The 13,289-nt window shown below is 45.6% G+C and overlaps 1 protein-coding gene across 1 annotated transcript in view; it reads left to right on the top strand.

Annotated features, from left to right (window-relative positions):
* Window positions 1–2,227: 2,227 nt before the first annotated feature.
* The window catches only part of SNRPD3 (small nuclear ribonucleoprotein D3 polypeptide), a 13,610-nt gene continuing 2,548 nt past the window's right edge, over window positions 2,228–13,289 (top strand). Inside the window, exon 1 of the mRNA XM_007451032.1 lies at window positions 2,228–2,365. Coding sequence (XP_007451094.1) covers window positions 2,240–2,365 — 126 coding nt within the window. The 5' untranslated portion in view covers window positions 2,228–2,239. The remainder of the gene's footprint in view (window positions 2,366–13,289) is intronic.

The following is a 13,289-nucleotide window of genomic DNA, read 5'->3' as shown; positions in this document are numbered from 1 at the left end:
ACAGGCCACGGCCCGCCCCGCCCCGACTACTACGCCTCCAGGCCCCAGGGCTCGGGATTTCAGCTCGTCCGGTCGCTAGCGGTCCCGGCTCCCGGGAGCCCCGCCCCTGGCCTCCCGGGCCTCGCACCCCTTCCCCGCCCGGCTCCCCGGAAGCTCCGCCCAGGCCCGGGCGTTCCGCGAACGCGGGCTCCCCAGAGGCTCTTCCCCAAACAAGCTCCGCCTCTGCCCGGCCAGCTCCTCCGCCAGCCTCGGGCCGAGGCAGGGCGCAGGGCTCCGGGAGACCAAGCCCCACTCCGGCCCCCTGGAGGGACGGTCACAGGCCGCCCCCGCTCCTCTCCGTCCCTGTTTCCCTCTCCGTATGGTGGGATACTCGCCTCGCTCAGGGCGCCCCTTACCTGGCGCTGTCGGGTTCTCAAGGTTAGATTGTGAGGGCAGGTCTTGACCCTCGGCCCCACCGCCTGTCGCTCACGATGCCCACCTTGCCGTCCAGCCCGTCGCTGGTGTAGGATGCTTGGAAACGCGACCCCCATCTGCCCTTGCCGGCCCGAGGGTCGATGTTTCCGGCGGCACCTGGGTCCGGTCATCAGCCCTCTCTTCCGGGCCCGGAACTATTATACCAGAGCCCAAGTTTCCCAGCCGGCAGGGTGAGGAGAAAGCGAAAGCGAGACCGCGCCCGCCACTAGGAAAAGGAAGGGGGCGGGCCCTGCGCGAGGCATTTTGGGAACGCGTGGTATTCTGGGAGCGCGGGACCCGCCATTCACTCGCTTCACGCCTTCGCAGTCGCAAGAGTCACCTCCGCAACAGAAAGGAAGAGGAGACCGGAACCGGTGAGGAGAGGCCGGGGGCGGGCGAGGGTAGGCCGAGGTACCCGCGAGGAGCCGGGGGCTGGAGGAGGACGCGCTGCCGGGAAGCTTTGCGGGGCTCGGGGAGGGAGAAGAGCGGGAAGCCCGGCCACCGAAACATGAGCGTCGCCTCACTAGCGCCTGGGAGTGAGTTCGTTAGCTTTTCCCCAAAGTATATGCTCTTCAGTTTCTATACCTCTGCAGGCCAGTGTTTTTTGAATCAGCCAGGTAATGGTCTTGAGATCATTTCTGACTGATTGCCTCCTTCCCCCAAATCCTACCTGGGTGATCCTTTTCAAAGCCCTATGCATCTCTGCCTCCATCCCCCTTTCAGACACTGGTCCCCTCATGCTTTCTACACTGTTACACAAGTTTTTATCAAGTTTCCCTGCTTCTAAATCGTGTACGATTCATTTTGTAAGTGCGGATGCCTTTCCATCGGATAATTCCTATACTGTCGTGGTTCCCCCACTGCGTTCAGCATAAAATCCACACTCCTAAGGCTCCGCACCAGGGGAGCCTATCCTTCCCAACCTCTGCTGTTCCTTTTCCTCTCTTGACCACACAAGATGTGCTCATCTTGGAACAGAAAAAGTCCACTGCTTTTCCCTTTCAGTTAGGTCAAGTCGGGCTCTTACCCTGATTATGTTTTTCCTCCAAGATAAGCATTTCCTGCTTGTAGCACATTGTCACTTTGTGAACACTTTGCTATTTTCTCTTTAGCCTTGATGGTGAAGTGGAGGGTCAGAGAGCACTTAATGGGTTGAATTAAATGCACAGCCTCTTCTCGATTTGCCTGGATCTTTTGGTCTGTATCTGCACTGCTTAGTGCCCACTGCATTGGGCTCTTGAAACATGGCTAATGTGACTGAAGGACTGAATTTTCTATTTTAATTTTATTTCTTTTTAATTGAGTTTAATTTCAGTAGCTGCATGCAGACAGTGGCTACTGCCTTGGACAGCTCAGGTCTGTGTCATAAGTTCTCCAAGAGATGTTACCCACAGCTGAGGGTTGACAAATATACATGCATTCCAACCTTCTCTTCTCCAACACACAGTATTGGGGAACACATAGTTATTTGATGAAAAATAAGTGATCTACAGTGGGAGGGAGATGGGAGGCACTTTTCATTCCCATTAGCTTTCCCTCTAGCCCCCCTGTTCCTCCCCACCCACATCTTGCATGTGTTTGCCAGATAGGTCCTTCAAGCTAGGAGTTAAGCTACTTTTTTCTGTAAAAAAAAAATAATAATAATAACAAACGCACCTTTGGCGTCTTGGTTAAGTTTTGTGTAGTTTCAGACCTTGAGGGCGTGGTGTTTGCCACATGCCTTCTTGGGCTCTGAAAGGTGAACTAACTGTTGTCTCTCTCACTGTAGAACTCTCTTCCTGCCGAGATGTCTATTGGCGTGCCGATTAAAGTCCTACATGAGGCTGAGGGTCACATCGTGACATGTGAGACGAACACTGGTGAGGTGTATCGAGGGAAGCTCATTGAAGCAGAGGACAACATGAACTGCCAGGTATCCTGCTTTGCACTTGAGGCTGTGGGGGAAGCTTGAGCCTGTGCCTTGGAGGACAGAAAGATGGTGGTTGGGGGTCTTTTTGAAGTTTTCATTCAGCAGTTATTTTCCGAGTGCCTAATGTGTGCCAGGCACTGCTACACATACTGGGGATGTGAGTATAAATAAGAGCCATTTGGAAGTTTGGAATATTTAACTTTGTTCTTTGTGTCTCCCAATCCCATAATCATTTTCTCCCATATTTTGGGGACCTGTTTAAGAAAAGTGACACTACCTTCAAGAGGACCATTGGGTTCGGGGCCACTGTTTATTTACCCCATATGTTTGCATAGTGCTTTGCAGTTAGCAGAATCTTCCGCTCACATATTGTGTTTATTTGCCATTTTTCTTGGGGGAGGCATCTCATTTGATTGCATTTATAGCAACTACCTTGTGAGGTAAGCAGGTTTGGTGATAGCTTCATCATCCATAAGATAGAAAGAATAGGGGACTTCCCTGGTGGTCCAGTAGTAAAGAATCCACCTTACAATGTAGGGAATGTGGGTTCGATCCCTGGTCAGGGAACTAAGATCCCACGTGCCACGGGGCAACTAAGTCTGAGCACTACAACTACTGAGCTCACATGTCTAAACTAGAGCCCATGTGCCGAAAACTACAGAGCTCACATGGTCTGGAACCCGCACGCCACCACTAGAGAGAGAAAAGCCGCAACGAAAGATCCCGCATGCCGCAACTAAGAACGAACACAGCCAGAGATAAATAAAATAAATAAATAATAAACCTTAAAGAAAAAAAGATAGGAAGAATAAGATTAAAGGACTCATCTGCTGAACGTCACTCTGTTAATAAATGTTGGAGCCACTTCTTGATGTGGTGCCCTTCCCGTGGCACAGCATTGCTTTTTGTAAATAGTCACGTGGATTTGTATGGCATTGCTTTACAAAGTGTGTAACATAATTTCTCCTTAAGAGCTTGGACTTTGGAATCAGATGTGGCTTTGAATTCTGATTGACCTTGGGCATGTTAATCACCTCAGTTTTCTCATCTGTAAAATGAGAACAGAATTAGTTCTGCAAGAGATTGACTGGGAAAGCTAACAATAAAGGGTAAAGGAGAGGGAGCAGGAGAGCTTTCAGTCTGGGGTGCTGGTCTGACACTGGGGAAAGGAGAGGGGAAAGGAAGGAGGGTTGAGTAGGAATGTATCTCTGAGGAAGTCTCAGCCAGGCAAAGGAAGGTTTCTCATTGGAAGAGTCTAGCATGGGGCACAGGTGGCCTGGCGCTATACCCCCACTGTGGTCAGTCATTGGCTGGCAGCTTGACAAGAGAGTGCCTTCAGGGTGAATGCTGTGGTGGATCCCAGTCCGAGCAGTGCACTCCCAAGACTGCCACTGGGGTAACACCCCCACCCCAGGGCTCTTCTGAAGATCAGATGAGAGAGAGAGAGAGAGAGAGAGAGAGAGTGTGTGGCAACTAGCTCAGCGCCTTGCACATTGTAAATGTCAACATATGGTACCTGTTGATATTTTCTAGGTGAGAAAACTGAAGGTCAGAGAGGTGAGGTGACTTACCAAAGGTCATACTGCAGGACAGGTGTCCTGAGTATCCATTGTTTCACAGGGTTCATTGGTTTATTTGTGATTTCTCTGTAGCTTTGAGCATCCTCTTCCTGCCAGGTTGACCAGCTGGGGGTTCCCTCATGTTTGGGGAAATAGACATCTGGTGACTGCAGGTTTCTCTCCTCGGTGTTAACGCCACAGAGGTGGGTGGGTGGCCTCTCTGCAGGTCTGGTGGGGCCAGGCCTCCTTTGCCTTCGTGAGGTATGGCTGTCATAGGTCCAGTCTGCTGGCTGAAGGCATCCTCATCCATTTTAAGGTGCTTCAGTTTGGTGAGTAGAATGCAAGACTAGGATAGGGAATCTTCGTGTGTTTATTCAGCTGTTTATTTGGATAACTTTCTGAGTTTGCAGAGCTTCAGACTTCCCATCTGTAACGTGAAGGTAAGGTGTCTGACCGGGTGACCTTGGCGTTCTCTCTGATGGTAGCCAGTGTGAAGTAAAGCACACAGACCCTGTGATGGATCTGGAATCATTGCAGCCTGCCACCTGGTGTGACTTGTCGTGAGCTTTGGACCTTCCTCACCCTCTGTTCCCTCCTTTCTAAATCAGGGATAAAAATAGCACCTCAGCCTTAGGACTGTAGTGTAGAATAAATGAGCCATTGCATGTCAGACAGTGGGGGCCTGCCACCTCCTTCCACCTGTGTTAATCTGCTAGGGCTGCCATAACAGAGTCCCATGCTGGGTGGCTTAAACAACAGAAATTTATTCTCAGGGTTCTGGAGGCTAGAAGTTCGAGGTCAAGGTGTTGCAAGGTTGGTTCTTCTGAGGGCCGTGAGGGAAGGATCTATTCCAACCCTCTCTCCTTGGCTTATAGATGGCTGTCTTCTTCCTTTATCTTCACGTGGTCTTCCGTCTGTGTGTGTCCATATCATAATCTCTTCTTATAAGGACATAAGTCATATTGGACTAGGGCCCAGTTACCTCTGTAAAGATCCAGTCTTGAAATACAGTCACGTTGGTGGGGGCTAAGACTTCAATATATGAATTTGGGGGGTGGGTACAATTACCCTGCCCATGCCAAGATTTGAGGCCTCACAGGGTATAGCGAAACCTGGTGCGTTGGATAGACCCCAGCAGTCTGTGGCGGAGCTGAGCCCACTGTGGTGAGCACCCAGCACAGTTGACTCACGTGTCCCCGGGCTGGGAGGCCAGTGGTGCCTGCTGTTCTCCCTTCTTCCTAGTCCCAGTAAGTCTGCCCTTTGGGGATGAGAGTGTCCTCTTGGCTCTCTCTCTGCTTGTTCTTTGCTAGAGGGCAGCTGGAGTTCGGTGTTTGCCATTTGATGTTGGGTTTTAATAACATTTTCTATTATAAAAATGGTGTGGGGGACTTCCCTGGTGGCACAGTGGTTAGGAATCTGCCTGCCAATGCAGGGGACACGGGTTTGAGCCCTGGTCCAGGAAGATCCCATATGCCCTGGAACAACTAAGCCCATGTGCCACAACTACTGAGCCTGTGCTCTAGAGCCTGCGAGCCACAACTACTGAGCCCGTGTGCCTAGACCCCGTAACAAGAGAAGCCACTGCAATGAGAAGCCCATGCACCGCAACGAAGAGTAGCCCCCTCTCACCGCAACTAGAGAAAGCCCGCACGCAGCAACGAAAACCTAATGCAGCCAAAAAATAAATAAATAAAATTTAAAACAAAAAAAGGTTTTTGAGGAAGACCAAAGTGAATAGTTGTTTTTTCGTGGGAAATTATATGTGATTAAATTTTAAAAAATATTTTTCTTACAATGACAATCAAAAATATTTTTCTTAAAATGACAATCATGTGTTAAGCTTGTGATCATAAAGCACAGTAAATGTTATTTTTTAAAAAGAGAGTAAGGGCCAAATCCAAAATTTCATTATCTTTAAAGTGATGTAATTCCTAGACGTTTTGGTGGGGGAAAAGTGGTAGTTAATAGATTCTGCAGAAATGATGCTTTGGGAGCTTTGGCATGATCACCCCGTCAGTGACAGGACTATTTGAACTGTTTTCTTGGCTGTGGCATAATGGTCTGTGGAAAAATCTACCTAAATGTTTCTTCTGAGCTATTTGAGAGTGGATTGCAGTCATCATACTCCTTTATTGCATAATATGTTGTGTATATCTGTGTATATTTCCTCTTACTGTATCCATAGTACAGTTATTAATTCAAGAACTCCAAGATTGAGTCAGTACTTTAACCTGCAGTGTATCCAGTTTCTCCAGGTGTACAGTGTGTCCTTTATGGCCTTGTAGTCCTCTCTGCCTCCTGGGTTTAGTTGTCAACTCATTTGATGCTTCTTTGGTCTGGGACGGTTCCTCCAAGTTTGTTCTTCACACCATTGATGATTTTGAAGACTAGAGGCCGGTTATTTTGTTAGAGTCTCCCTTGATTGGGGTTTCTCTGATGCTTCTTCCTAATTAGATTTGGGTTATACTTTTATGGGCTGTTATTGTGTGATTTTTGTCTCCTCAGAGGGTCAGTCAGGCCTAAACACCTGCTTGCCCCTTGTTTGCAATGTTAACCTCGATCTTTTGGTTAAGGTGTTATGTGGTCTCTCCACTGTATGTTCCTTTTCCTTTTGTAACTAATGAGAATTTTGTGGGGAGGTTCTTTAAGTAAATACCTTGTGAGCATTCTGTTCCTCATTATTGTCCCATTCTTAGGCCCATTTAGCTTCCCGTGAAGATTCTTGCTTGAATCTTTTTACTATTACGGTTGCAAAGAATAATTTTTGTTTTTCCTCCATCATTCTTTCTGTATTTTTTGGGTCTGCTGTATGGAAGTGCCTTCCCTTACCCCCCATTTATCCATTCATTTACTATCAATATAGGCTCATAATATGTTTTGTTAAGGGTGTTACAATCCATTGCTGTCATTGTTTATTTTGATGTTCCAGTTATCCCAGATTTGACCAGTAGGAGCCTCTCAAGCTGACTCCTGTGTCCTTTGGTGTGTCCTGGTCATTTTGGGGGAGCACATCCCTACCTTCTGGTATAAGATGCTTGTTACAGGCTCATCTTTTACCTTCCCTAACCCAGCTCTGGAATCAGCCATTTCTTCAGGAGCCTTGCTTTCTTTTAGGTTGGGAGTAGAATTTAGAAACCAAACTCTAAATTCTACTGGGTGCTGTTAAGTATTTTGAAGTCTTAGTTTAACTTGTCAAACTAGGACCTGTCTCCAAACAACTGTGTGCTTAATAGTGCCAGAAGGTTCCGTTCATTGCATGCACATTCTGTGCCAGGTACTATGCTGGGGTTTTACATACAATAGGTCCTTGAGTCATCACAGGACCTCTCTGAGGACAAGCTTCCAGATGCCCAGGGTGACCAAGAATGGAAGGAGCCGATAATTACCTTAAATGTGAATGTACTAAATGCTCCCACCAAAAGACAAAGATTGGCTGAATGGATACAAAAACAAGACCCATATATATGCTGTCTACAAGAGACCCACTTCAGACCTAGAGACACATACAGACTGAAAGTAAGGGGATGGAAAAAGATATTCCATGCAAATGGAAACCAAAAGAAAGCTGGAGTAGCAATTCTCATATCAGACAAAATAGACTTTAAAATAAGGACTATCAGAAGAGACAAAGAAGGACACTACATAATGATCAAGGGATCGATCCAAGAAGAAGATATAACAATTGTAAATATTTATGCACCCAACATAGGAGCACCTCAATACATAAGGCAAAAACTAGCAGCCATAAAAGGGGAAATCGACAGTAACACATTCATAGTAGGGGACTTCAACACCCCACTTTCACCAATGGACAGATCATCCAAAATGAAAATAAATAAGGAAACACAAGCTTTAAATGATACATTAAACAGGATGGACTTAATTGATATTTATAGGACACTCCATCCAAAAACAACAGAATACACATTTTTCTCAAGTGCTCATGGAACATTCTCCAGGATAGATCATATCTTGGGTCACAAATCAAGCCTTGGTAAATTTAAGAAAATTGAAATTGTATCAAGTATCTTTTCCGACCACAACGCCATGAGACTAGATATCAATTATAGGAAAAGAGCTGTAAAAAATACAAACACATGGAGGCTAAACAATACACTACTTAATAACGAAGTGATCACTGAAGAAATCAAAGAGGAAATTAAAAAATACCTAGAAACAAATGACAATGGAGATACAACGACCCAAAACCTATGGGATGCAGCAAAAGCAGTTCTAAGAGGGAAGTTTATAGCAATACAAGCCCACCTTAAGAAGCAGGAAACATCTCGAATAAACAACCTAACCTTGCACCTCAAGCAATTAGAGAAAGAAGAACAAAAAAACCCCAGAGTTAGCAGAAGGAAAGAAATCATAAAAATCAGATCAGAAATAAATGAAAAAGAAATGAAGGAAACAATAGCAAAGATCAATAAAACTAAAAGCTGGTTCTTTGAGAAGATAAACAAAATAGATAAACCATTAGCCAGACTCATCAAGAAAAAAAGGGAGAAGACTCAAATCAATAGAATCAGAAATGAAAAAGGAGAAGTAACAACTGACACTGCAGAAATAAAAAAAATCATGAGGGATTACTACAAGCAACTCTATGCCAATAAAATGGACAATCTGGAAGAAATGGACAAATTCTTAGAAATGCACAAACTGCCAAGACTGAATCAGGAAGAAATAGAAAATATGAACAGACCAATCACAAACACTGAAATTGAAACTGTGATTAAAAATCTTCCAACAAACAAAAGCCCAGGACCAGATGGCTTCACAGGCGAATTCTATCAAACATTTAGAGAAGAGCTAACACCTATTCTTCTCAAACTCTTCCAAAATATAGCAGAGGGAGGAACACTCCCAAACTCATTCTACGAGGCCACCATCACCTTGATACCAAAACCAGACAAGGATGTCACAAAGAAAGAAAACTACAGGCCAATATCACTGATGAACATAGATGCAAAAATCCTCAACAAAATACTAGCAAACAGAATCCAACAGCACATTAAAAGGATCATACACCATGATCAAGTGGGGTTTATTCCAGGAATGCAAGGATTCTTCAATATACGCAAATCTATCAATGTGATTAACCATATTAACAAATTGAAGGAGAAAAACCATATGATCATCTCAATAGATGCAGAGAAAGCTTTTGACAAAATTCAACACCCATTTATGATAAAAACCCTGCAGAAAGTAGGTGTAGAGGGAACTTTCCTCAATATAATAAAGGCCGTATATGACAAGCCCACAGCCAACATCATCCTCAATGGCGAAAAACTGAAAGCATTTCCACTAAGGTCAGGAACAAGACAAGGTTGCCCACTCTCACCACTCTTATTCAACATAGTTTTGGAAGTTTTAGCCACAGCAATCAGAGAAGAAAAGGAAATAAAAGGAATCCAAATCGGAAAAGAAGAAGTAAAGCTGTCACTGTTTGCAGATGACATGATACTATACATAGAGAATCCTAAAGATGCTACCAGAAAACTACTAGAGCTAATCAATGAATTTGGTAAAGTAGCAGGATACAAAATTAATGCACAGAAATCTCTGGCATTCCTATATACTAACGATGAAAAATCTGAAAGTGAAATCAAGAAAACACTCCCATTTACCATTGCAACAAAAAGAATAAAATATCTAGGAATAAACCTACCTAAGGAGACAAAAGACCTGTATGCAGAAAATTATAAGACACTGATGAAAGAAATTAAAGATGATACAAACAGATGGAGAGATATACCATGTTCTTGGATTGGAAGAATCAACATTGTGAAAATGACTCTACTCCCCAAAGCAATCTATAGATTCAATGCAATCCCTATCAAACTACCACTGGCATTTTTCACAGAACTAGAACAAAAAATTTCACAATTTGTATGGAAACACAAAAGACCCCGAATAGCCAAAGCAATCTTGAGAACAAAAAATGGAGCTGGAGGAATCAGGCTGCCTGACTTCAGACTATACTACAAAGCTACAGTAATCAAGACAGTATGGTACTGGCACAAAAACAGAAAGATAGATCAATGGAATAGGATAGAAAGCCCAGAGATAAACCCATGCACATATGGTCACCTTATCTTTGATAAAGGTGGCAGGAATATACAGTGGAGAAAGGACAGCCCCTTCAATAAGTGGTGCTGGGAAAACTGGACAGGTACATGTAAAAGTATGAGATTAGATCACTCCCTAACACCATACACAAAAATAAGCTCAAAATGGATTAAAGACCTAAATGTAAGGCCAGAAACTATCAAACTCTTAGAGGAAAACATAGGCAGAACACTCTATGACATAAATCACAGCAAGATCCTTCTTGACCCATCTCCTAGAGTAATGGAGATAAAAACAAAAATAAACAAATGGGACCTAATGAAACTTCAAAGCTTTTGCACAGCAAAGGAAACCATAAACAAGACCAAAAGACAGCCCTCAGAATGGGAGAAAATATTTGCAAATGAATCAACTGACAAAGGATTAATCTCTAAAATTTACAGGCAGCTCATGCAGCTCAATAACAAAAAAATAAACAACCCAATCCAAAAATGGGCAGAAGACCTAAATAGACATTTCTCCAAAGAAGATATACAGACTGCCAACAAACACATGAAAGAATGCTCAACATCATTAATCATTAGAGAAATGCAAATCAAAACTACAATGAGATATCATCTCACACCAGTCAGAATGGCCATCATCAAAAAATCTAGAAACAATAAATGCTGGAGAGGGTGTGGAGAAAAGGGAACACTCTTGCACTGCTGGTGGGAATGTGAATTGGTTCAGCCACTATGGAGAACAGTATGGAGGTTCCTTAAAAAACTACAAATAGAACTACCATATGACCCAGCAATCCCACTACTAGGTATATACCCTGAGGAAACCAGAATTCAGAAAGAGTCATGTACCAAAATGTTCATTGCAGCTCTATTTACAATAGCCCGGAGATGGAAACAACCTAAGTGCCCGTCGTCGGATGAATGGATAAAGAAGATGTGGCACATATATACAATGGAATATTACTCAGCCATAAAAAGAAACGAAATTGAGCTATTTGTAATGAGGTGGATAGATCTAGAGTCTGTCATACAGAGTGAAGTAAGTCAGAAAGAGAAGGACAAATACCGTATGCTAACACATATATATGGAATTTAAGAAAAAAAAAATGTTATGAAGAACCTAGGGGTAAAACAGGAATAAAGACAGAGACCTACTGGAGAACAGACTTGAGGATATGGGGAGGGGGAAGGGTGAGGTGTGTTAGGGCGAGAGAGAGACATGGACATATATATACTAACAAACGTAAGGTAGATAGCCAGTGGGAAGCAGCCGCATGGCACAGGGAAACCGGCTCGGTTCTTTGTGGCTGTCTGGAGGGGTGGGATAGGGAGGGTGGGAGGGAGGGAGACAAAGAGGGAAGAGATATGGGAACATATATATATGTATAACTGACTCACTCTGTTATAAAGCAGAAACTAACACACCATTGTAAAGCAATTATACCCCAAAAAAGATGTTAAAAAAAAAAAAAAAAGAATGGAAGGAGCCAATCTAAACCCAAGTGTCTGACTCCCAAGTCTGTGAACTTGGCGACAGTCTCTAAAATGAGGCCTAGAGTAAACCTGTCGGATCCCATTGCCTCTGAAAGCATCAAGCCCTCAGTTCTGACTGTCAGGTTCCAGACAGGAAAATGAGGATGGTGGGACAGGGAGGGGGTGAACATCTGCTGGCTGCTCGCCATGTGCCCCGCAGCTGGGATGCTGTGACTGACTACCCTTGGCCACCCAGCACTCTCCACTCCAGCCCCAGACATGTGGGTAATGAGTACAGAGACGGTCTGTACTAAGATCTTCTCTCCCCAAAGTGTCATTGCAGTTGGGCACCTGGCTTATGCCATCTCTGTTTCATTGTGGCTGTTTGGGAGAGTTGAATGGACGGGGTGTTCCTGCCTGCCTTTCATTTAAACCAGGTTCACACAAGTTGCTGCCTTTAGCTCATCATGCGAACGCAGCTCAGGCTTGTTGACAAGCTGTGTACCCAGCGGAGGGATACATGGCACGGCTATTTCTCTGCTGGTGCCGTGGAGAGAGCGCAAGAGCAGCGGCCCGCCTGGTTCCTAGGCTGTAATAGGACTAGAGATGCTGGGCTCTTTCTTGCTTCAGCCCAGGTGGACACGTGTCGTTTGTGAAAGCACTCAGTGTAAGTGTTGTTGATCTCCGTAACAGCCTGTCAGGGATTCTCAGAGAGGGTTGGGGAGGCAGTGACAGAGGAGGGAGTGAGACGTACCAGGATGTGCTGAAGGGGAGGCGGCTTGGCAGCTGCAGGGCAGCCTTAAAGTGTGTTTGATCTTTCTGCCGCTGGGCGCTCATGCAGAGACCGCGGCGGGCCAGTTAACATTTGAAGAAAAGAGCAAGTTAGGCTGAGGTGACAATAAGCAGTCAGAAATTGGGGAGCCAGCACACCTCTCCCATGTGGGCTTGAACCATTCTGAATAAATTGTAGTCCTTTTCCATCCAGAAGGCTGGTAAAATAAGCTGCTTTATCTGATAAACGTGGTGCCTGTTGAGATTGGCCCTGGCAGGTTTGTGTCACGTTCCCACGCCCGGCCAGTATCCTGGCTGGATTCTCCTCTAAGCCCCCCTTCTTCCCCCACCCCCCGTCCCATGGTTGACGCATTCATTTGTCCGAAGTGCTGCCCTAGCCCTGTCTGCCCTGCCTCTGTCCACAAACTTGCATGGCCCCATAGTCTCTGAGGTGACGACCCTGCCCTCAGTCCCAGTTCCTCTGCTCCATGTCCTGTCTGGTCTTTGTGTGAACTCTCGCCTCACACCTGTCCTGTATTGAGCCATTCGTGCAGGCACTGCCACCCCCACTTCTCAGTCCCTGTCACCCAAGCCAGAGGGGCTCTGTCTCACTCGAGTGTGTCCCCTGGGAGGTCAGGGACCGCATCTGGTGCACGCTCGTAACCCTCATGGCTCCTTTGCAGTCCATGTGCTGGGCAGATACGGGAGGGGACACAGGGTTTGGACAAGCAATTCTAAGCCATTTCAGTTAGTTTATCACATGCTGGTGGGAGAGCGAGGATGGCAGAGTTGGGGCTCTGGGGCCCAGTCCAGGCGTTTGAATCAGGAGTCCCTGCCTTCTGGCTGTTGGACCTTGGACAAATGCCTTAGTTTCTTTTATCTTTAAAAATGGGAGGGCTTCCCTGGTGGTGCAGTGGTTCAGAGTCCGCCTGCCAATGCAGGGGACACGTGTTCGTGCCCCGGTCTGGGAAGATCCCACATGCCACGGAACGGCTGGGCCCGTGAGCCATGGCTGCTGAGCCTGAGCATCTGGAGCCTGTGCTCTGC

The sequence above is a fragment of the Lipotes vexillifer genome, unplaced genomic scaffold, assembly GCF_000442215.2.
Source record: "Lipotes vexillifer unplaced genomic scaffold, Lipotes_vexillifer_v1.1 scaffold1783, whole genome shotgun sequence".
Taxonomy (NCBI): Eukaryota; Metazoa; Chordata; class Mammalia; order Artiodactyla; family Lipotidae; genus Lipotes; species Lipotes vexillifer.
The sequence above is the reverse complement of the archived record's forward strand: the minus strand, read 5'-3'. Positions and strand labels throughout refer to the sequence as shown.